Source organism: Acartia tonsa, chromosome 2, assembly GCF_053477335.1.
Source record: "Acartia tonsa isolate MP-2025a chromosome 2, ASM5347733v1, whole genome shotgun sequence".
Lineage (NCBI taxonomy): Eukaryota > Metazoa > Arthropoda > Copepoda > Calanoida > Acartiidae > Acartia > Acartia tonsa.
Genome location: NC_137261.1, coordinates 23,415,924 through 23,440,671, shown reverse-complemented (window position 1 = coordinate 23,440,671; position 24,748 = coordinate 23,415,924). Strand labels below are relative to the sequence as shown.

The 24,748-nt window shown below is 39.9% G+C and overlaps 1 protein-coding gene across 1 annotated transcript; it reads left to right on the top strand.

The window, feature by feature from the left end:
* Positions 1–721: 721 nt before the first annotated feature.
* Positions 722–24,252, top strand: LOC145306893 (twitchin-like). The gene is made up of 12 exons (XM_080149238.1): positions 722–1,223; positions 1,586–1,695; positions 3,095–3,146; positions 3,612–3,762; positions 16,658–16,731; positions 17,136–20,264; positions 20,696–20,792; positions 21,322–21,416; positions 22,048–22,219; positions 22,649–22,756; positions 23,080–23,176; positions 23,747–24,252. The coding sequence occupies exons 2-12, from the start codon at positions 1,606–1,608 to the stop codon at positions 23,852–23,854; spliced, it is 4,173 nt and encodes a 1,390-aa protein (XP_080005364.1). The 5' UTR covers positions 722–1,223; positions 1,586–1,605; the 3' UTR covers positions 23,855–24,252.
* Positions 24,253–24,748: the final 496 nt, after the last annotated feature.

Here is a 24,748-nt window from a genome sequence, read left to right as displayed (position 1 = left end):
TATATTTGGTACAGATTAGCCTTTTGGGAAGCTTGAGATGGTTTTAGTATTTCCTTTTTAATTTAAAGATTTAACGAAAATGTTTTAGGCTATTTTCTGCCCTGCCCTATCCCTTTAAATATAGATCTACTAGATGCTAGTGGGAGGGACGTCCAAGGGGGAAGGGTCGGTAAAGGGGTGAATACTTCTCACTAGGGTTGGGCCGGATATCCGGTGTGGCCGGATATGCGGCCATTTTCAATATCCGGCCGGATACCGGATATTGAAACTATCCGGCCGGATATCCGGCTTTAACTTTTTTTATATTATACACCAAAAATTTCTGCTTTTTAAAATTTTAAATGGCTATAATGTTCTTATTATTAAAGCTAGAAGAACATTTTTTTGAATATGTTTATCTTTATGTAAATTTTATATATGAAATCTCAAAAGTTTATTAATAAAGTTTTTTTGCTACTTTAATATCTGGTAATTTAGCCGGTTATCCGGCCGGATATCCGGTAATTTGGCCGGATAACCGGATATTTGCCGGATATCCGGCATTTGAAATCAGCCGGATATCCGGTATCCGGCCCAACCCTACTTCTCACCAAATGGATTTGTGGAATGTGGGTGCCTTAGTATTTTTCAGGCACCCCCAACCAATTTGAGGGGGTATTTATCCCCCTCAAACATTATTTTGGGAGGTAAATATAAATTTTATATTAACGTTTCTTATTCGTTGGCTAAATTTTGATTAGTTGGTTTATTAGGTTGATTGTCCAAACTTTTCAACCATTAATTGTAATACAAAGAATGGGTAATTTTGTGTATTATCATTGGGGATGTACATCAATTAATCGGCCATTGTCTTATCCCTTTATAGCTATGAGTAGAAGCTAAACTGCTTTAAATATAAAACCACGTTAAAGTGTCCACTCTAATGTATGTGCGCGTTGTTTGTATGTTGAGTTTACGTTTACGCGCGCTTATAAGTGTAAAATAGAGGCTGTATATAAAATACTATCTGGCTTGGAGGCTGCACATTAAACATTACAAGCAGATTTCTATAGTTGCTCCTCTTCAGTCATATCACAGTGCAATAACAGGCTGGTTCAGAACAGAATTTGTACTGTAATTCTAAGTATTTTAACATTCTGGAAAGCATTGTTAACCTGTATGAAAAGTGACTGAATTATTGGTCAGCAAATTATTCAGTACAATCTTCTACACCTTGCTGAAAGGTTATTAGGGACTAATTATATATTTATTAATTAAGATAAGCATTTTTATATGCAATAAATATAACTGTCATGTTTATAGCAGTCAAAAATTATTGGCTGTGTTAAAATTTGGGATATGGTAGCTAATTTTTTCGGATTTACAGTTATTTGGGGGAAGTTCATATATATGTAGAGTTTTAAGAGTTAATTTTAGTAAATGAAAGACTAAATAAAAAAATTTCTTAAGAATTATAAGTCTAGATAAATTCCTTTTAATATTTGAAAATTTTCTACAAGAACAAATTATTTAGTTCGGAAAAGTTTTTAAAGAACCCCAAACGCAAAATTTAATTAAGAATATATATTTAAATAATTGGTCTCAGTAGGAGAGAGAGAGATAGAGATGGTTAAAGATCTGATAAAGGAAATAGTAATCACTGACGATGATAAACCTGGCAAGAGGAAAGCTCTGGATGCTGGTGCTGCTCAAAAGGTTTTTTTTTCAGGGATAAGACAATGGACGATTAATTGATTTAAATCCACAAGCATGAAAAACAAAATTACCCCTTTGTATATTAATCTTGTTGTGGAAATGTTTTTTCATACTATTTAATTAAATTTTATAGCCAACGAATGAGAAAACATGTTCATTAAACTTTTGGTACCCCTCACTTCCTACTTTTTCCTAAAATTAATTTTTAAGTCCCTTGAAAATAGCCTAAGCTTTAATACATTCTTAAAAAGTTAAAATACACAATATTCACTAAAGATTGAAATAAGCTTCTCAATGACAACATCCTTAAGTAGCGGAGCAAAAAATTTAAACAATTTGCTATTTTCATAACTCATTTAATATACAGATGGACGAAGTTATTTTCGACTAAATGTTCAAAGCATAATTCAGCCATCTATCTGATGCAAGAGCCGAGAAAAAAAACCGCTTAACTAAAAAAGTTGTATGCTCTCCATCGAACTATAGAGCAGATACGCAAATGTTCAGCTGTAAATATTAAAAAGCAGCTTCCACGAAGGCATTAAGGACTGACGGACTATCAAACGCACAGACAAAGTAAGTTATTTAATAACTTTACATCTAAAATAAATCAGGGAGTAAGGGAGGGGGCAATGGGCAATTAATTCAATATAAGAGTTATCAAAGAAAGGGCATGAAATCCAGTTTAATCCAATAAATTTGTAGGAAATTATAAAGGGATTGCTAATTGAATAATAGATTTCCATAGCGTCATGTAAAGTGAAATCACAACTTGTTTTTGATGAAATATATTGAGGTTTTTTGGTGTGATTTTTATATTAAAAGATTATTGGACCCGGCCAGCTGCTAGCAAGAATATGACTGCCCCTTTTTATTCTGTTTATTTCCCTTGCCCCTTGCCCCCACCTCCCTTCTCCCCCCCGTCTGCTACAAACTAACACAACGAGTGTTTATTTCCCTTCCCCCCACTTCCCTTCTTCCTTACCCCGTCTGCTACATTCCAAACTAACACAACGAGTGTTTATTTCCCTTCCCCCCACTTCCCTTCTCCCCGTCTGCTACATTCCAAACTAACACAACGAGTGTTTATTTCCCTTCCCCCCACTTCCCTTATCCCTTCTCCCCGTCTGCAATATTCAAAACATACATAACGAGTAGCGGCATTCTATGCGCAAGTCCCCAAACTCAGTCAGAAACTGCTAAATTCTTGCACATTCCCTTTAAGCCAGTCCCCAAAGTCTGAGACTCCTAAAAATTGAATATTCGATCCATTGTCCCCTCCCTTACTCCCTGAAAATAAATACTGGGCTGCACAGTAGTTTTTGCTAATATTGTTTGTTTGATATAAGCAAGGCGTTTGATCGTAATTATTCTGTGGCAATATATTTTATTCTTTTAGGAAGAAGTTGCAATTGGATGGGATTTTGAATCTACACCTCTAAATGCTGTTGGTGAGATACTTTTTTATCTTTTCTATTTCGACAGTGATCCGGTAGTTGAGAAGCTCACAATTGAATTACAAAATTGCTAAAAATAACATTCCAACTTATGCACACATTAGTGAGTTGTTGAGTAAATGCCCAATAGATGATTAGCAGAATCTTCACACCAAAATTAAGCCATCCAACTTTAATAACTAGCGGCTGTGCCCCTGGCATCTGGGAGCTCTGTATTTAAAATAGTAGAGAAGAATAGAAAAAAAAACCATAACTTCAATATAAAAATAAAATAGCACCAAATCAATCCTCGGGACCTTGTTAAAGCTTCCCTAAAAGGGCAGCTTTATATAAAATTAAATATCCCTTTGAAAATTTTGATGTCTTCCAGCACATTGCAGATAGACGGTCTAATGGCTATCAAAAAGTTTATAAAATAGATTATCCAGGTACTTATTTTTAATTATTGGTTTATTTAAGGAGGAAAAAAGCCAAAGTTTCTAGCACCCTCAGACAAGCACAATGTCAACGAGGGCGAGACTGTGTTTGTCACCTTCAAGGTGGAGGGAGACCCCGCCCCCACCGCGGAGTGGTTCAAGGTTCCTGAGAAGGATATGAGCTGCAACCCTAGGTGAGCGTTAACCTTATTTTTGAAATATTTGCAGTTAAGGGGGGGGGGAGGAGTTCTGACACTTTTGCGTTAATAGGGAGAATAGGCTTGGTCTTAGGAGTTTGAGGATTGGTTATTTGGCAAAATAATAGAGGCCACCCGGAGGCCTGCAGCACCTGAACCTGGAGACCAAAAGTTTAAAATATAGGGAAATTACATCCAAAAAGAAAACTTTTTTTACCAAATAACCTATCCTCTCACTCCTAAGATAAATCCTATGCTCCCTGTTTACGCAAAAGTGTCAGAAGTTTCCCCACACTTGTCAGTTTTAACCAACAAGGGATTTACTAAAGTAATAAGTATTATTCTAAACTTAGATTTTTCATTCGTCAATTAAGATCCACCAGATAACATATTCTTTGATTGCACGGATTTTGTCTTGAATTTAAACAATAGCAAAACAAAACTCTCTCAAGACTATATTGATTTTATAAAACACTACCTGTTCTTTTAAAATCTAACTTGCAGTATGTTTTCTTTGATCATGATGATATCACTCTAATTTCTGACAACTTTAACCTAGATAAATAAGATTATGAGGACATTTATCTAGCATTAGTTGGAACTAGCGCGAACCTGTTAATAAATTATCCCCAAAATAAATAATTAAACACCCAGATGATCACGCAATTTATAAAGTTATGCAGAAAATTTATGATAGTTAAAGAAATTAGACATCTTGAATAAATGGAATGCTGTAAAATTTTGATTTGTGTCATAGCGATGGGAGTTTAAGTATGGTCTTATTTTGTATAGTACTTTGTATATTCTCAAGTTATACAAATTTGTTTTAAAATTACTAAAATGTAGGTACAAAACAAAGAATTTCATAACATTGAAAACCTATATTTAGATGTAGCATATAAATAATTTGCCTTTTTTTTAAACTTTCGGGGACTTTCGGCTGTTTATTACACTAGTCCCTAAAGTTTTATAATAACTTGTTCCTATTCGTTGGCTTTACAACGTTGGGGACTTTTAATGAATTGTAATTTGTTGGTTCATTAGATTAAGTGTCAAAGCGTTTTAACGTTTGTGTATCATTAACGGGGATGTAAATCTATTTATCTACCATTGTCTTATCCCTTCAACTCCCTGTACATTCTTGTTCTTTGGATTGTCTGTCATCGTCATGGCCAACTAAAGTTTAATCAGCCTAGAAATCATGTTCTTTACTTGTATCCCTTTACTTGGTTTATATAATACTTTATTACGCGCACTTTATGTTCTATAAGCCCAGAAGAAATAATCTTTTGAGTGTTGCTAATACCGCTTTGTTGTTAAGAAAAAAATGAACAAAACACCTCAATGGCTGAGAACAGTTTCTAATCCAGCGAATATTTATCGGTTTCGAAGCCATACTGGAAATAATTCATAGGAATTTTGTTTGGGACTAAATGTTTATAGTTTTTTTTAAGTTATCAATATATTTTGTTGTAGTAAAAAGAATAATAGTTATTTCTTGCATCGTATTATAATCAGCTTTCCGCGGATATAGAATGTAAAATTATAAGATTAAAACCAGTTATTTTAGCTCCGAGGTGCCGAAGGCACGGGCTTAAAAACTGGCTTTAATCTTATGATTGTACATTTTTATATTCGTAGAAAGCTGGATATAATTCGATGCTAGACATAGTTTTTTCGTATGGATAAGAACCAGTTCTTATTCGAATGAATACGAGAAATAGTTTTTTCGTATGGATGAGAACCGGTTCCTATCCACCGGATTCGAATAAATACGAGAAAAGCTTTTAATAACATAACGTCATTTGATAATAAAGATTTAGTTTTATAAATAGTTTAAATGTAATTAGGCTTATAAATACAAGCAAAATTCTGCCAAAAAAATGGAAAATATTTTAAAATGTGTGCATTCATAGAAAGTGTCTTAATGTATAAATTTACTATAAATCTTGTAAAATTGTGATGAGTTAGCAAATTCTTTAGCGGGTAAAAACTAGCTTCATCTTTATACCTGCTACAGGATCAGGGAAATCATATTTTTCGTTTTAATCATAATAGTTATTTATCGCTTCGTATTATAGACAGCTTCCGCGAATATTAAAATGCAAAATTTTCAGATTAAACCACCTAGGGGCTAAAAAAAACTTGCATCAATTTTATGATTTTTATTTTAATATTCGTTGAAACTTTTCTTTAATTCGATGCTATGCATGATATTTTAGTATGGTTGAGAACCGGTTCTAATCCAGCGGATATTAATCGGTTTCTAATATGATTTTACCACATTTTTTAGTATGCACACGCCCCCCCCCCCCCTCTACTGTAATAAAGGGTGACTTGAAACTGGGGGCAAATATGGTTTTATTTTGGGGTATTTATTCCATTTTTTATTTTTTTGCAAACGACTTGCTCCATTTGCAATATCTGAAATTGCAGAGAAACAACTCAATGGATGCTTTCATCCGAACCTGTTTTGGAAGAACGAACCCATCATCCCCTACTATTTTAGTTTTTTTTTAAATATTAAGGCTTTACCTTATATGAACCAATCTTAGCTCTTTGTAAATTTGGATCTTATCTTCTACATACTATGATGGGAGAAGAAGGGGACTTTGTAGTATCGTTATTATCTCCATTGTTTTATAAACACGTTCTCTCATTTGTTGGGTTAAAAACTATGGGGAAGACTATTAAACCTTTATTAGATTTTGCAAAGCAGTGTCTAATTTTATAGTTGTGCTTTGTAGCAGATGAATAGGATAAAAACAAACATCATATGTAATTTAAATAGCTGAACATAAATTCTTATTCCTTAGCTTTCAATGCTTTCTTACAGCTTAAAAAGAAGCAAAAAAGAAGTTTCTAAACTTCCGATATTTTTTCAAGTGTAGATTTTTAACTCATCCATTTCAAAGATTTTCCTTATACTCAATAAGATTGATTTTCAAAGGAAAAAAGTACAATTTGACTTAAAAATAGAAATGCTCTTTTAATGCAATGTTTTAATTTTTTTTACATTTCATCATCATTCTTCATGTTTATTTAAATATTTCCCAAACACTTTCTATTTAAATAATCAAAATTTTTAAATAAGGATTTTTTTTATTTTAAATTTTTTTTTATTTACTTAATAAATTGAATTAAATTTCGATGAATAAATAAAATACTCAGAGAATTTAGATGGAGGTAAGAAGAAAGAATTGCAGTTGAGATTTGCTTTAATAAATAAAATTAGATGTGGCCCTAGCATCTAGAGGCTCTGTGTTCATGAAAAAAGCCTAAACCAGCTGAAGACTTAAATCTAAAAATTATAATAGCTTAAATCCATCCTGGGACTTAAAGGAAGCTTTCCAAAAATGCAGAACTCAATCAGTATTTATTGAGATCTTAAGCTTCAGAAAGAAAATCCTTACTACTTTATATAAAAGAATAAATTTTGCTAAAAACGTCTATAAAAATTAAGAGGAACCTCGTAAAAGTGTCTAACTATGACGTCAGAAAAATTAACAATTAACCAATGAGAAGCCAGTATTCACTGTAATTGACCAATGGTAAAATATATAGCGGTCTCTCATTGGTTAATTGTTAATTTTTTCTGACGTCATAGTTCGACACTTTTACGAGGTTCAATTAAGAGCATTAAAATTGATACTCAAATACTAACTGTTACTATTAATTAAGATGTCCTTGTTCCAATCAAGTTGAAATATCTTATATGCAATTGAAGTCTAAAGGTCATATGTTTAACATTGTGTCATAATTGATCAAATCATCGATATAGCATCTCAAAAAACCTATTTTGCTTCTTCTTTTCTACCTGTGAAAAGTAACGGTGTATTTTTAAATAAAAAGTATAAAATACTGTTTTTAGTATTTCTATTGATCATGTTGAAAGATCAGATATAATAGTTATTTCTCGCATCGTATTATAAACGGCTTTCCGCGGATATAGAATGTACAATTATAAGATTAAAACCAGTTTTTTAGCCCCTAGGTGCCGTAGGCACGGGCTAAAAAAACTGCTTTTAATCTTATGATTGTACATTTTTATATTCGTAGAAAGCTGTATATAATACGATGCTAGACATAGTTTTTTCGTATGGATGAGAACCGGTTCCTATCCACCAGATTCGAATGAATACGAGAAATTGTTTTCACAACGTGGTAGAAAATTTAAATTTTCTCAAATATATGTCATATAAATGTAGTTTAACCATTTAATCAGGATTAAATATGCGGTTCACTAAATTAAGTTCAAATGCATTTCGTGAAACTACCCCATTAGAAAAAAAACAGTAGCTAATAAGTAGAATCATAGAAGTCTAATAAGATATGTCAGCATATAATGTGTAAAAAAGCATACCTATTATGGAATTCAGCCTTTTTCTCGTTATAATATTTTTAGTTGTGGAAAATTTGTAGGAGAATAAATTCTCATGTACCGTCCTTGCAAATTAACTGCAAGGTTAAATGTTCAGAGTATGTCATAATTGATCAATTCACCTGTCAATACCTAGCAGGATTATCTTTGCTGTGCAGTCGAGGTATTCGCAACTGAAGAAGGAAAACAAGTTTTTATAGATGCGTAAATCACTGTATCATTGTCCAACTGTTTCTTAATAGATAAAATAACTTGTCAATACCTAGATTATCTATGCTGTGCAATTAGAAAACTATTGCTATAGATACTCAAATTATTGAAAAATATTATGTTACTCTGGTAAGCCGAGCGTTCTCGGCCCACGGGGTAACGAGTTCGGATTCAACGAGCCCTAGCCTTTAAGTATTCTACCAAACAAACAAGCAGGATTCAATCATACAGAAATTATATATTTAAACTGAATAATATTTACAAGTTATGTTTACTATATATATACAACAAAATATAACAATGGTTAGGTTTGAAGGGGGTGTGGGGCGCTAGGGCTTAGCGCCCGACGGTAGACAGGCTGTGGGGGCAGCGGTGGTAAAAGGGGAGGCAGCGCCTCCCGATTATATAAGCGCGTGAGGGACTCGTGATAGTTGCATGTTCAAGTCCCCTCCCCACATTTAGGCAGGCTAGTTTGACCGCTGGGTGCGGGGTCAACAGCGGTCATGAGATGGATAGTGATATAATAGGATTAGTGCGGGGGGTTTGTTATCATAAGTCACAGCGAAGCAACTCTGTAAACGGCCTGTCCGTCGGGGTGTCGTATTACCACAACCTCCCCTTCAAGGGTTGCGTGGCTCCTGAGCCACCAGGCCTTGAACCTGGGGATACGACAGCCGGCTCCTGCGCCGGACAGGCAGTTCTTGGGGCACAGCTCGATGGAGGACAGCTCGGGCTACACAGGCTCCCTGGGACACTCGTTGCTCGGTCTGACTGTGGTTGGTGATCAGCATTGTCAGCTCCTGGTTGGCTTCTAGGCGTGGGTTGGCGACGGCCAGGCCTCGCCGCTGGAAATTTTGCCTCGTCTGCAGGATCAGTTCTGTCGCGGCTGGTAGCTGGACACGGAGGCCTAGGCAGACTCTGGTGGTTCCTAAGGGTGGAATGGTGATGGCAAAGGGTGCATAGAACTCCATGGGGGCGCCTGCTTGATTCAGGTTGCTGGGCCTCCTAGCTCCTACCCGGATGGGGATGGCTGTCATCAGCAGGGGGCACATGGCTTCTTCTTCTTCTTCTGGGGCGGCTTCTTCCATCGCAGTGGCTGGCTCTTCTCCTACAGGCTCGCTGCTGGCTGGCAGGTTCTCCATGTCCGCGTCAGGGTTCCAGATGGCATCTCTGAGTGGCTCTGGAGCGGGCGGCGGCGGCGGTGGTTCGTTGGGCTGCTCCTGCAGGTTTTCCTCCACTGGGTCACGGTCTTGGCCGCTAGGCTGTGGGGCGGCTGCAGCTGGCTGGTGCACTGGGAACTCTCCTGGGTTGCTAGCTGCGGGCGCCGCCGCTCCAACTGGCAGCTCGGTGGCATCCTCGTCGCCGTCCATGTCAACTTGGATGTCTTCTGGGATCTGGTGGGCAGTCACATCTCCGGTGTATTTGCGCAGTCGGCCTACATGCGCGGTAACTTCTGAGATCCTGGCTACTGGAGAGGCAGGTTTAATGACATAATGGACTTCTGTAGCTTTCCTCACTACTTTCCAGGGGCCAGTCCATCTCTTGGTAATCTTGGCTGCCTTCCCTGGCACCAGGCGGGGGGCCAGGTACCAGACCAAGTCTCCAACCTCATACTTGGCCGTGCCTTCGTAAGCTGCCGCGCTCCTCCTGATGGCTCCCTCCTCCTTCTGCTGGATGGCATCATACACTGCATAGTAGCGCTGCAAGAGAGCTTGGACGTTGGCTGGAACTGAAGCATATTCGGTCTCTGGCAGCCGTAGTACCATGTCCACCGGAAGTTTGGCCTCTCTCCCAAAGAAGGCCAGGAACGGGGTCACACCAGTGGATCTGCAGGCCTTGGTGTTGTAGGCAAAGGCGATGGCAGGCAGGTGTGGCTCCCAGTTGTTATCGTCTCTATCTAGGAACAGGCGCATGCCTGTGTTGAGCGTCCTATGAAACCTCTCCACTCGGTTGGACTGCGGGTTGTAGGGTGGTGGATGTGTCAGGCCAATCTCGAGCCTGGAGGCCAGTTCCTGGAATACCTGGCCGGTAAATTCCATTCCATTGTCGGAATGGATCTTCAGGGGGCATCCGAACGTGGCCAGGTGGCGGTGCAACAGGGCTTCAGCCACCGTGAGGGTGCGCTTGTTGGGGATGGCGTAGAGGCTGACAAACCGGCTGAATCCATCTTGGCAGGTGAGGATGTAGCGGTTCCCAGCTGGGGTCTCTGGCAGTGGCCCCACCAGGTCGATGAATAGGACTTGCTGTGGATACCCCTGGCGGGAGGGCACGTGGATCCCCTGCTTCAGCCTCTCCTTGGTAACTTTCTGGACACACTCAGGGCAGGTCTGTACCATCAGGCGGACGTCACGGGCCAGGTTGGGCCACCAGAAGTGCATGGCAACGCGGGCGATAGTTGCGTCCATCCCAAAGTGCCCAGCCATGGGGGTCCCATGGGCTAGAAAGAACGCGTCCTGCTGGAGGGCCGAAGGCAGCAGGTATCTTGTCCTCTCTCCTGTCAGAGTCTGGTCAGTGGTGGTGAGGCAGCCGTGCTCGTCAAGCCCCAGGGCTGGGAAGCGGCTGGCGTACTGCTGCTCGTCTCGTTCCTTGCCACGCAGCTCAGCCTTGGTTGGGGCCTTGCCATCAGCCACCCATTGGCGGACACGGAGCAGGAGGGGGTCTTGTGTCTGGGCTTCCAATACTCTAGCTGAATCCAGTCGGGCGGCAGGGGGCCGGCTAGCTGCGGCCTCCCCTAGCTGGCAAAGGTTGTGGATATACTCGGCCTGCTCTGCTAATTCTTCGGCGCTAGCCGTTGGCATGTTGGCATCTTCCCGGCGGCTGAGGGCGTCGGCGTTGGTATTCTGGGTGCCAGGCCTGTGGCAGACGGTAAAGTCTAAGGCCGCTAGCTCCTCCTGCCAGCGGGCCACCATCCCTGTGGATGTGTTCAGTGATTTCATCTGTAGCAGGGCAGAGGAATCAGTGTTGATCTGGAAGCTGCGGTAGGACAAGATGCCGTGGAATTTTCGGATCCCATAGATAATGGCGGCCATCTCTCCCTTCCAGGACGGGTAGCGCGTCTCAGGGTCGGTTGTCTTGCGCCCCACGGCGGCAATCAGCCTCTCCTTGCCCTCCTGGCATTGACTCAGTATGGCAGAGATGGCGCGGCTGCTGAAATCTGTGGTGAGCTGGAACACGGCTGGCAAATCAAACCTGGGCGGCGCTCGGATGGGGGCCTTGCGGAACTTGTCCTTGAGTTGCAGCAGCTGGGCTTCCATCTCAGGCGTCCAGGTTAGGGCCTTGGCCGTCTTCTGCCGATTCATCTCGTAGGTGAGGTCTGCATACTCTGGGATGAACAGGCGGTAGTATCCAAAGAAGCCCAGCAACGCCAGCAAATCCTTGGGGGTGCTAGGGGCTGGCCAGTCCAAGATGCGGTCAATATAGTCCTCTTGCATGGCTATCCCCTCACGGCTGAGGGTGTGACCCAGATAATCCACCTTGGACCGGAACAACTTGGTCTTGGCTGGCTTGAGGCGGATCCCTCCCCTACGGTGGGCTTCCAAGACCTCTCGGAGCCTGGCCAGGTGGGCCCAGGTATCCTGATGGAAGGTCAGGACGTCGTCAAGGTATGACTGGAGGTTGGCTGTGCCTAGTGGGTTTAGGACCCCTGCAATAAACCTGGAATAGACAGACGGTGCCGTAGCCAGGCCAAAGGGCATCCTTTTCCATTGATACAAGCCCCTGGGGGTGGTGAAGGCGGTGCAGGGCCGGCTATCCTCAGACACACGGATGGTGTAGTATGCGGCCACCGCGTCTAAAGCACTGTAGACACGGTGCCCGCCAGCTCGTTCCACCAACTGCTGGATCCTAGGCAGGGGGTAGCTGTCCAGCTCCAGACACTTGTTGAGGGCTCTGTAGTCGACGGCCCAGCGGGTGCTCCCGTCCTTCTTCTTGATGGGCACCAGGGGGCTGCTCCAGGCGGAGTCCGACGGCTCTATAACTCCTTCCTGTAGCCAGGTGTCCAGTTGTTTCTCCAGTTCAGCCTCTTGCCGCGGGTTCAGATCCCTAAATCTTGGCGGATCGGCTGGGTCCCTGGCTTGAGGCGCAGCTGCAACTCAACCACATCTGTGCAGCCGGGGGTAGAATTGGAGAAGACGTCCCTGTACTCTGACAACGTAGTCCAGACCTCCTTCTTGAGCAAGGGGTCCTTGCGTAGGAACTCATTGTCTTCCATCTCCAGGGCCTCCCACAACTCCTGCATGTCTATAGGCTCAGCAGGTTCTTGGAACGAGTGGAGACGCGGGGGAGGCGTATCAGAGACCTCTAAAATGTCAGGTTGGACCAGCTCCCCTGCCACTGGGAGGCCAGCATCCAGCAAGAGGGGCACCTCCCCCTCATTGACCACCAGTACTCTAAACACAGTGGCAGAGCCAGGCCTGTGGGCATACAGGCCCTCTGGAATAACAAGGTCCTCCCCAAACCTCTGTTCTGGGGCAGCTAGTTGAATGGCATCCTTGGTGCGATGGCCTACTAGCTCAACAGGGACCGCCATAACCCCGCGGCCAGGCAGGACCACCCGCTTGGCTGTGCGGAGCTGGGGTGGTTGACCGTCAGTTGGAGTGACAGCGCTTAGCCTATACGTGGCTGGTGCGGGGTCAGCCTTGGCTCCGGGACCCACCGGCCGCGACTTGACGGGCTCGGCTTCTGGAGGGGCTGACGTGTCGGAGCCAGGCGTGGCTCCAGGGGCGTCCGGCCACGATTTGACGGGCTCGGCGCTGGGAGAGGCCAAAGTGCTGGGTCCAGCTTTGGCTCCGTGGGCGTCCGGCCGCGACTTGACGGGCACGGCGCCGGGAGAGGCTGGGGCCTGAGAGTTGAGTGTGGCTCCGGGTACATCAGACCGCGACTTGACGGGTCTGGACTCGGGCTTGGCTGGTGGACTGGCTGGAGGTCCCAGGTAGAGGGGGCCAGGTGGACACGGCTGGCCGTTGATAAAAATGTCGGCGGAGAAGATTGGTTCTGGAGGGCTGGCAATCTCAGGAAACGTTGTTGGCAGGCTCTCCCTTGGCACCTTGGGCACTGGGGGCAACCCCATGGCTAGCAGGTTAGCTCCCTTGTGTGCGTTGAGCTCAGCGTCCACCCAGTGTGTGCCTTTCTCAACCACACGCGGCTGCTCAGGCAGGGGGCCTGGCAGAGGCCCCTCATAGCTTAGCTCTCTCTCGGCTGTCTCCCGGTCAATGGGGACGCCACGGAGTGGGATAAACTCCCCACGCACCCACAAGCAAGGTGGTTGCATGTCGAAACAGAGCCTAGTTCCGAACTCCTTGAGAAAATACCCTCCTAGGTTCAGAGGGTGTGAGAGATTCCGGACCACAGTCACGTGGTATAGATGGAGTATAAGAGTATGTGAAACTGCCATATATAACTCTTTTAATTTTCCGATTACCTGGAGGGGCTGGCCTTCCTCATTAGCAGTCAGGATCTGGGTGTTGTCCGGAATCAACATGCGTTGCACGCCCATCGCGTGCATGAGATGCTCAGAAATTACAGCAGACCCTGGTACACGGTTGCCAGAATCAATCATGGCATCAACCTGTACATGCTGGGCAGGGTCAGGAGTAGGAAACCTCACCCTGACATGGCAGGGGAAGTGGAGGTCCTGCCCTTGAGACAAGGGGGCCTCTCGTTCGGCTGGGGTTGGCAGAAACTTTGGTGGTGGCCGCACCGCAGCTATGGTGGTATCGCTTACCATGGTGGCTTAGACTGTAGCTTCGAATCACTAGAGCTTATTAATTATCACTTGGTCAACAATTTTATATTTATTTTTATCACTTGGTTGACATTTATACACAATGATGTGTTGTTATCACTAGGAGCTCTAGGTGTGACTCTGGAAGCACTGGCAGCAGGGAATGTCCGTCCTGCAAGGTTCAGAGGGGTGACGGCGGTAGGGAATGACCCGTCCTACAGCGCCGCTGGTTCGAATCCCGAAAAATGGCGGCAGGGAATGGCCCGTCCTGCAGCGCCTCGGGTTCGAATCCTGGGAGGCAGCGGCAGGGAATGTCCCGTCCTGCCGTGCCTGTGGCTCAAAATCTGCTATCCGTCGCAGTGGTAGGGCTTACTTGTGTGCTGAAGCTTCGCAGCCACACATTGCCTTCTTAGGGAGACCAGCACACAGCTGTCTGTCTCGTAGGTTTGGCCTGGGTGTCCTGGGGCTTGTCCCAGCTACACTTGCCAATTTAGACTCAGTTCTGTAGCCGTCTGAGCTAAATTATCCGATTGCCGTGGCTGCGCACCTAGCGCTACTCCTACACGACACGGAAAAAGCGTCTTAACTGGCGCTTTTAGCAGGCTAAATCTGCTTGCCGTAGGCCAGAGGCCCACATATTGCGTTCAAAATGATGGAAATTCGACCTAAAAAGGCCGTCTCACGGGTCAGTTGGCGGCTGATTGTCCCCTTACTTGCCAAAGGGTCCAATCAGAGGTAGAATAGGCTAGTTTCTGTAAGGCTCGATTGAAACACGCTGACACCAAGTTCTGGTAAGCCGAGCGTTCTCGGCCCACGGGGTAACGAGTTCGGATTCAACGAGCCCTAGCCTTTAAGTATTCTACCAAACAAACAAGCAGGATTCAATCATACAGAAATTATATATTTAAACTGAATAATATTTACAAGTTATGTTTACTATATATATACAACAAAATATAACAATGGTTAGGTTTGAAGGGGGTGTGGGGCGCTAGGGCTTAGCGCCCGACGGTAGACAGGCTGTGGGGGCAGCGGTGGTAAAAGGGGAGGCAGCGCCTCCCGATTATATAAGCGCGTGAGGGACTCGTGATAGTTGCATGTTCAAGTCCCCTCCCCACATTTAGGCAGGCTAGTTTGACCGCTGGGTGCGGGGTCAACAGCGGTCATGAGATGGATAGTGATATAATAGGATTAGTGCGGGGGGTTTGTTATCATAAGTCACAGCGAAGCAACTCTGTAAACGGCCTGTCCGTCGGGGTGTCGTATTACCACATTACATTTAAAATTCGAATGTGAATTGAATGTTAGTACATTAAAATGTGGAAAGCAAATTAGGCGACAAGTATTAAATATTAATTGAATTTTTCTAGGTATACCTATTATCTTTAAAAGCGAAGCTTTTCTATAATTAAGGGCGGTCCATACATATGTATTTGATTTAATTTTCCAATTGATCTGAGTTTTGGACTAATACTAATTCCTAGGACAACAAATTACAATGTTATAAAAGAAACATCTCTATAAGCAAGTCCTAAAAATATAAGTATGTCCTAACATTATCCTGTATTTATGCAGTTTTTCAATAAATTACTTACAATTTAGTTTCGACTTTTATACATATATATTTTGATTATTTATTTTTGCTACTCTACATGTGTTAATGTTCGTTTGTCCTATCATTTCAGAGCTTCGCTTTTATTGATGTTGTCATCCTTGTTATCATATAATTTGTCTAAATCAAAATATGTTAGAGAAGCGGATAATTATTTTTGTTTAGAGTTTAAGCTATGTACTTTAGGATAAGATCACATTTTAAATAAATCCAACTTTTTCATAATTTAAAGTGTCCCACACCCAAGTTACTAGGGACAAAGTCACTATTTAAAAAAACTTGCATTTAAAAAAATGAATAAACACTCAATGAAAGCATTAGAATAAATTTTTAGGAATTTAAATATATACATAAAATGTGCTGATACAGGAAAAATTAAAGATTTCCCTTGGTGTTACATTTATAATGGGCGTATAAAAAAACCTACTAAATAATCAAGCTATACTGGGAGGGGGGAAGGTGGTGTATATTTTTTGATAATTATAATTTATCGCGGACCTTTTCCTAATAAGAATCATTGAACATTTAATTACTTTTTATTAGAGTTTTTGACGTACGGACACTGGACAGACCCGGATTATATACGATACCCTAAAGTATATAATATAAAATTTGGGCCAACATGAAAAACGATTATTATAAATTTAGCTTGAAAATTTTGCAAATTGATTTATCGTCTGATTTTTCAAGCTTCTCGACATTTAGTCACAAAATGTCATCTTTTTTTATAATTTACTAATTTTCCGATTAAAAGTAAAAGTCATCTTGTTATGATCAAAAAAGGCCTAACATTATTAGGTATTTGTATAAAATTTTAGTTTTATAGATATTTTTGAAGGGTAATTAAATGAAATTACAAATGAAATGACTAAGTTTTTATAAAAGCCATTTAAAAAGGATATAGAAATAAAAAAAACATCACTAAAGCAATTTTTTTACATATCTTAATAGATTATTTTACTTGCAGGGGTCGAGTGTACACAAATGGAGCTGAGAATACAATCACTATGGGTCTCAGGAACTGCAAAGCAGAAGATGAAGGTAGGACTCACAAGCCTTTATTGTAGTAAAGCTACTCAACATATCTACTATGTTGCCTGTCTTTGATTGGCTTGAAGATCCCTTTTTTTAATCACTATCTTCCTGTATTATTTTTGTTTTTCTCTTTATTTCTTGTTGAGTTTATCTAGGAAGGAAGGGGATATTAGGCTATTTAGTACACTGGTCCCGAAAGTCTTATAATTAGTAATCACGTTTCTTATTTCAGTTACTTAAAAATGTTGAGGACTTTTATTGAATTTTGATTGGTTGCTTAATTGAGAGTCCAAACTTTTAAACCAATAATTGTCTACAGAAGGGTTAATTTTGTGTATCAAAAATTTATGAATTTAAAAGGCTGATAGCTGCCAAACGGCTGAACATATAAAATATGTTTACTTGTTTAGGTGATTTCCAATGTATCCTGACAAACAGCAATGGCACAGCCAAGTTCGACTTCAAGCTCTTTGTCACTGTTGAGGGTGGCATGGACTTCAGGGCTATGCTCATGAAAAAGAAAACCAAACAGAAAAAGATTGTGGTTGAAAGAACAGAGTGGATTGAGCCACTGTTTGACATTGAGGCACAGGAAAAGAAGGATAAACAGGTTGTACTCCAGGCAAAGTTATCTGTCAAGAATATGAAGGGTAAATGGTATCAACGCAATGAGAAGATCATGGCTGACATCAAGTCAGGTGAAAATGGTCGGGAGTTGATGAAAAGTGATAAATATGATTGGAAACAGGAGGAAGATGTTTATACTCTTTATATTAACAATCCTACAACTGAAGAAGATGGAACATATATTTTGTTGGTAAGAGAAGTTGATGCTAAAACAAGCTGCTATGTAACTGTCAAACGTCGTGATCCTGAGTATTGGTTTGTCAAACCTCTTCAGGAAAAGCAGTTAGGTTATACCAACAGACCATTCTCACTGGCGGTTGAAATTAGTGAACCTGGAGTAAATCTGAAATGGCTGAAAAATGGCGCTATCATCAACTGGGCTGAACAAACTAACATCATCAAGAAGGATGAGGGTTGCTACAGCTGTATTCACTTCCCCAATGTTACCATGGATGACAGCAGCTACTACAGTGCTCAGATTATGGAGTTCATGAAGAATGGCGAAGATGATCAGACTAATTGTTGGTTTGAGGTTGAGGAATATCCACACACCTTTACATCAAAGCTTGTTGATAAAAATGTTGTTGAAAAGGATACGGTTGAGTTTGAAATTACTACAGAAGCAGATGATGCTGAAGTTAAGTGGTACAAGGATAACAAAGTGATTGTTCCTGATGGCGACAGAATTACAATAGTTGAACAAGGAAAAGTTAGAAAATTAATATTGAAAAACTGTCAAGTCAAAGATTCTGGAGATATTACATGTAAAACAAACAAGGATAAGTCATCAGCAAAACTGAGAGTTGGAGTTCTGAATGAAATTACAAGTGACATAACTTCAGATGGATTTAGATCAGTTAAAGGCATGGTGTTTGCTGTGGAAAGAGAAGATGCAATGTTTTATGTTAGTGTTAAGGATCCAAATGCACCTGTCGAGTTTTATATCAATGGAGTAAAGATTAACAAAAGTGAATCCAGGTATAGATATACAGAGGATAGGAAGGGTAAGCATCAGCTATATATCAGACGTCTGGAGCTTAGTGATGCTGGTACAATTGAAGCAAGAACTCCACTTAATAAAGGTGATAAAATGTTAACAACTGAAACAGCATTAGATATCATGATGGGTGAGAGGAAGCCCGAGTTTAAGAGGATTGGCAAGGGTAAAAAAGGTTCCAGGGCTAAGGCTGAAGGTGTGGCTGGCAAATCTTGTGGATTTGAGATTGATTATCAAGTTGAGGGCAAGAAACAATCAGAGCTTGATTTTAAAATTTTGTCACCTGAGGGCAAGGAGTTGAAGAAGGGACAAGATGTCAACATAACAATGGCTGATGGTGTAGTCAAGGTTGACTTTCTTAATCCTAAGCATGACAAGTCTGGTGCTTACAAGGTTGTCATGTCTAATGCTCAAGGATCAGCTGAGGAAGACATTGATGTTAACATCATGGACAAGCCTGGCAGCCCAGACTCCTGTACCGTCAACCAGGTATTCAAGGACAACTGCATGGTCAACTGGAAACCCCCATCAGACAATGGCGGCTCAGAAATATTGGGATACATTATTGAGGAACAGAATGTAGAAAGTGGAGGTAATTGGTCAACTGTTGCTGAAGCAGGTGCCAGTGATACAAAAGCTAAAATAACTGGCCTTAAGCCTGGTGGCAAGTATAGATACAGAGTTAAGGCCATTAACAAACTTGGCCAGTCACTGCCATGTGACATGAATGGAAATGAAATTATTGCCAAGGATCCTTGGACTGAGCCTGGACCTCCTGGCAAGCCAAACATTCTAGACTGGGGGAAAACTCATGCTGATTTGTCCTGGAAAGTTCCTGAAAAAGATGGTGGGGCTAAAATTACCCATTATGTTCTGGAAGCTAAGGAAAATAACATGAAAGATTTTATTGCCTATAAAACCTACACCATTGCTGAGGTAATGGAGAAAGGTGGTGTTATTCAAGCCAAATGTGATGGACTTACAGAGGGTTATGAATATACATTCAGAGTAAAAGCTGTCAATCTTGCTTCTGATAAAAGCATGAACTATTCCCTCCCATCACCACCATCAGAATCCCTAATGATCAAGACAAGATACATCAGCGCTAAAGTCAAGGAGCCAGGATTACATGATCTTGAGGTTAAGGCAGGCAAAACTATCTGTTATGATGTATGGTTTAGTGGAGAACCAGCCCCCACTGCTGCTTGGATTAAGGATGATGTTGTCTTAGAAAAGGATGAACGCATCACTATTGAATCCATGTCAAAATCTGGAACTTATACTGAAATAAATAGCACTCTAACTATAATTAAAGCAAACAGAAAAGAAGACACTGGTAATTATAAGATCAGACTTACTTGTGGCGGTGGCAATGCTGAAGCAACTGCTTTTGTAAATGTTATTGATGTTCCAACAAAACCAACCAATCTTGTTGTATCTGATGTTAGAGCTGAGAACTGTAAGCTTACCTGGAGTCCACCAGAGGATGATGGTGGCACCCCATTAACAGGCTACAGTGTCCAGATTCTTGACCTGGAAAGTAATGTGTGGATGCCATGTGCTGAGACTAAATCTCCAGAATTATCAGTTGCTGGATTAAAACCTGGACATCTGTATAAGTTTGAAGTAACAGCTCTAAACAAAGAAGGTGTATCACCACCGATCCGCACCCTGGATCCAGTGAAAGCTGAAAATCCTTATGTTGCTCCCAGTGCTCCTACTGACCTTAACATTGTTGATTTTGATGAAGAATCTGTGACACTGCGCTGGGCCAAGCCACAGAATACTGGAGGAAGGGCCATTACTAATTATATCATTCAAAAGAAGGATGAGTTTGGTGGCTGGTTTGATGCTCTTGTCACTGATAATGATAATTGCTTTGCCACCATTGAACAACTTGAGTCAAGAGTTCCAGGTATGCATTTTAACTTATGAAATTTTTTATAGAAATTTAAATGAATTTAAATATTAGAGTAAACAATAGAGGGGGAGGGTTAAAAAAACTGTATTTCCCCACCCCAAGGTCCTTGTGCCGATTTGTATTAGGTCTTTTAAAATAAACCAATAGCGCCATGATTATTTACACAGCTAAGTCGCTACAAAAAAGCAGAAAGTAATTTGGTAGCAGAAGAAAAAGGTCCCCAGCAGAAGGAGACCCAAGTAGTTGTCTGGTTATACATCTATATTTATAGATTTATTATTTAAACTGAAACAATAGTTTTATTAGCTTGTGGTTCCTTCTAAATAATCTTTAATATGTGTTTCTTTAATGTACTTGTTCCTTTAAAAAATCAAAAAACTTCTATAGCAACAAAAATTTTAACCTAATGCAATGTTATGTTGTAGGTTTGAGTCTTGGTAAGAAATATTGTTTCCGTGTGTTGGCAGTATCCAAAGCTGGAGAATCTAGCCCAAGCAAGGAAACTAAACCCCATCTTTGCAGGTATAATTTTAAATTTTAACTATTTTTGAGAGGGATACTTCAACCCTCCAAAGAAAAATTACCCCCTGAAAAATAGTTTTCTACCTTTTATTTTTAAATTTATGATGGGTGCGGATCTCTAGGGGCGTAACTGCCAGTATTAAGATATAATAGGAATTTACTACAATATCATAATATGTTTCCTATTAAGAAAATCAGAGAAGTTATTTAAAACATTAAAAAAAGTTTTTGCATTTTCAATAGTTAATTATTTATTTTTCTTTTGATACAGAACAATTTTTCGTTAAATGAAATAATATGCCATTATACAACAAGTAATACAAAACCAATTCATTTATCCTATAATTGATTATTTTTATTTTTCTGGCTATTTATATCAGGTCATGCTAAAAAATTAATTGGTTAGTTCAAACTAGCATTGTCAAACCTTTATAAGCAATCTACCAGAAAGCTTAAATTTATTTATTATATATCGTCCATTGTCTTTTCCCTTCAATTTCCTGTAAAATTCATATCGATCTTAATTTAGGTATAAGAACTTAGCGCCATCAATAGAGAAAGGTTCCGGAAGATCAGTGATTGTGAAGAAGAATCGTCAAGTTTCACTGCTGGTCAAAATTAAAGGTACCAAAATTTTTGCTAAAAAATGTACTTACATAAATATTTCGGATATTAGGTGATTTAAATCTTGTAACTTAAAATTCTAGAATTTCAATAAAGTGAAAGGCACAGGTAAGTATTTCTTACTTTTAATAATTTTATGATATATTCATATTTACTAAAAGATAAAGATACAAATTATATGGAATAGCCAAGATACAATAATGCACATTAAGCGCCTGGTGTAAGAAAACACGAGTAAAATCAGTCAATGCCTGCTACGATATAACTTTACATCATTGATTATTGGCTATTTTAGATAGTATTACTTGTCAGTTACAATTATGTGCAAAAAGGATATGTACGTTTTCTGTAAATAATCGTTTCCAGCATCATTTTACCATGAACTTCAATTTATCCAATAATGTTGGTTAACAAAATTTTGATGAATTTGGCAAAATCAAATCTTTTCGCTCATTACCTACAAATATAAATTTTGAAGCGCTCGAAAGTGTCATATGTGACGTCATATTTAGATAAGTCTTAAAAGGGAAGATGAGAGGAGAAGTGGGAAAGAAACACCTTAAAAAGAGATGTATTTTTATGACGACACAAATGACACTTTCTAGCGCTTCATAAATTTTGATGTTTTTAGGTGAGCCACTACCATCCCTGTCTTGGAAGAAGGACGGAGCCGCCATACCCAATATTGACGAGGCCTTCACGTACGTGCACAATGAGGAGGACCAGAGTGTGTTGGCGAGATTGAGCATCCCCAGGGCCCAGCTGGCCGACAGTGGAACATACTCGCTCCTAGCAGAGAACAGGAAAAGAATAAACTTGATATTTGGCGCGTAGAAATCTTTTTTAACCCTTCCATCAAAAAATTACTCTGGAGGTTAAAAATTATATATAGAGGGGGGTACTTTCTAATTTTCCCAATTTTTTTGTTGTATGAAATATGAATGATTTACATTATTTAGTAAAAACTAATGGCTCAGATCTATGTGTCAAAAGTTTTTTTTCAAATAAATATAGAATTTGAAGCTTTTTTAGTGCTGATATTTCGCCCAAATTTTTTTTTATGTAGGTAGTGCATTTTAAAAAGGGGACAAATTTAAAATCTTTTTTCGAAAAATCCCAAATGGACTATTCTAATATGACGCTATTTTTTACAGGTACTATAAGAAGCTTCATTAGATTAAATTGAATTATTATCTGTAAAAAGTAACATGTTTATTTTTCCTTGAGTGTAGAAATGGAATTGATTCTGTTGACATTGACCTGATTGTTCTTGATGAGATGCACGCCAATGATTGTGAAATGTTTTCATCCGCCAGCCTACAATGTACCTGTAACTGTAGGTAAGTTCCAGCAATGGATATAGAATATACGTATATTATGACAGGGGGAAAATTGTCAGGAATGGATATAGAATATATATGGATATTGTGATAGGGGCAAAATTGTCATCAATTTAGGTTGTTAGCATGGAATTCATTTATTGGCCATTTCGTTCATCCAGTAGGATTATCATATATTCCCCTTCTCCTGACAAGATATCTAACAGTCAACACAATATTTTTTTTGTGGGGGGGGGGGAGGGGGACTAAGTCCAAAAAATGTCAGGGGTTATAATTACCCTCTTATCATATCCAACAAGGGGTAATATTTTTTTGTATTATAGGTACAGAGCAGAAATAGCAGATGAAAAGACATTGCAAGCTTCGGAATTAGAAAACAGTAATCCGAAGATGGTCTACCCTAAACAAGCCAAGCTACAGGTAAAGTGCTGCCTTTTTCTACTTTCTAGATATAATTGATTTTTCTAGGAAACATGATGACTATCTGTCTGTGTGTAGCGAAGGATCTGGCTAATAGCTGGACCAATAGCAAAGCTAGGGCGAAGCCAACAGTACTATTTAAAGTAGTAAGAGTTTAAGCTTGAAGCAAAAGATTTAGGGAATAGCAGGTTCAAGTGGTCTATGCTTTCCAGGGAAGCTTTATATTTTAAGCTAGGCTCTGCCTATCCCTCTTATGAAGCAAAGCTTTTACTGGCTAGGAGCGAAACCACTATTAAAAAGAGCCAACTTTATTTTAAACAAGCTTTTTGTGTTTTATAGATAGATGTAGAATATACGTTGATATTATGACAGGAGAAAAATTGTCGTCAATTTAGGTTGCTATTTCCCTTGTAATTTATTGGTCAATTGTTTTATCCAATAGGAGGGGAGGGGATGGGGTAAACGGGGGAAGCGAAGAAATCGTTATTTTAGCCCAATGTGTGTTTCACTTTACTAGAGAAAATGAAAATCTTGTGTACGTTTCAAGAAATAATAAATCCATTGTTTTAGGCCATATCAGACCAGCTAAACTATCATACCAACAGTCTCTCAATAAATGCCCAGAGAAACATCAACATTGACAACATCGATGCTTTGTTCAAGAGAACTGCAAGATAAATTATATTAGGATAAAAATAATTGTACAAAAACGAATAATTACAACGAAACGAAAAATTTTATCGAATATATAAAATTCGAATCATAAAAAGATCAAGCTTAATTCATAAAAAATATGTTTATGTTTAAAATCAAAATACTTAAAGATTATAATGTAATTTTATTTTTGAAGGAAAACTTGTTAAATTTTCTAATTTTATTTGATAAATGTTATTTACATGTGTATAAAAAAATCTGTCAAGCATTATTGTAAAATATATGTTTTAGAATTAAAAAATACTCATTTATAGTGTCTCTAAAGTTAGCTACGAATTCAGTCATCAAAGTAAAAATTCAAAAGGCAATATTACAGCATATTTCCATAAGATTTAAGACTTAAAATTATCATTAAAACCGATAAAATTACTCAAAATAAAACTATTTCTAGACTCTACAGTGTTTTATCCTTGCCGGACTCTGCTAACCTCTACTCAACCTAATCTAAAATAAAAATAGAAAATATAAAAAGTTTGTGTATGGTCTATTCACAAAGGAAAACGCCGCTAAAATGCCTCTTAAAAATTTCTTGTATGACTTTAAAAAAAAAACTTCTTTAAGTAGTATTTATTTCAACAAAGATCTATATTGATGTTCCCTTAATTCCTGGGAAGTAGGTGTGATATTAATGGATGTAGAATATACGTGGATTTTATGTCAGGGGGGAAGTTCTCGTCCATTTAGGTTGCTATTTCCCCTGTTACTTATTTATCAGTTGAAGGGGAGGTAATGGGGTGGAAAGGAGAATCGATATTTTAGCCCTCGACGTGTTTTTTGCTTTATTAGATTACAAGAAAATTTGGTGTAAGATCCACTAATAATATATCCATTGTGATATGTGTTATAGGAAGCCAGAGG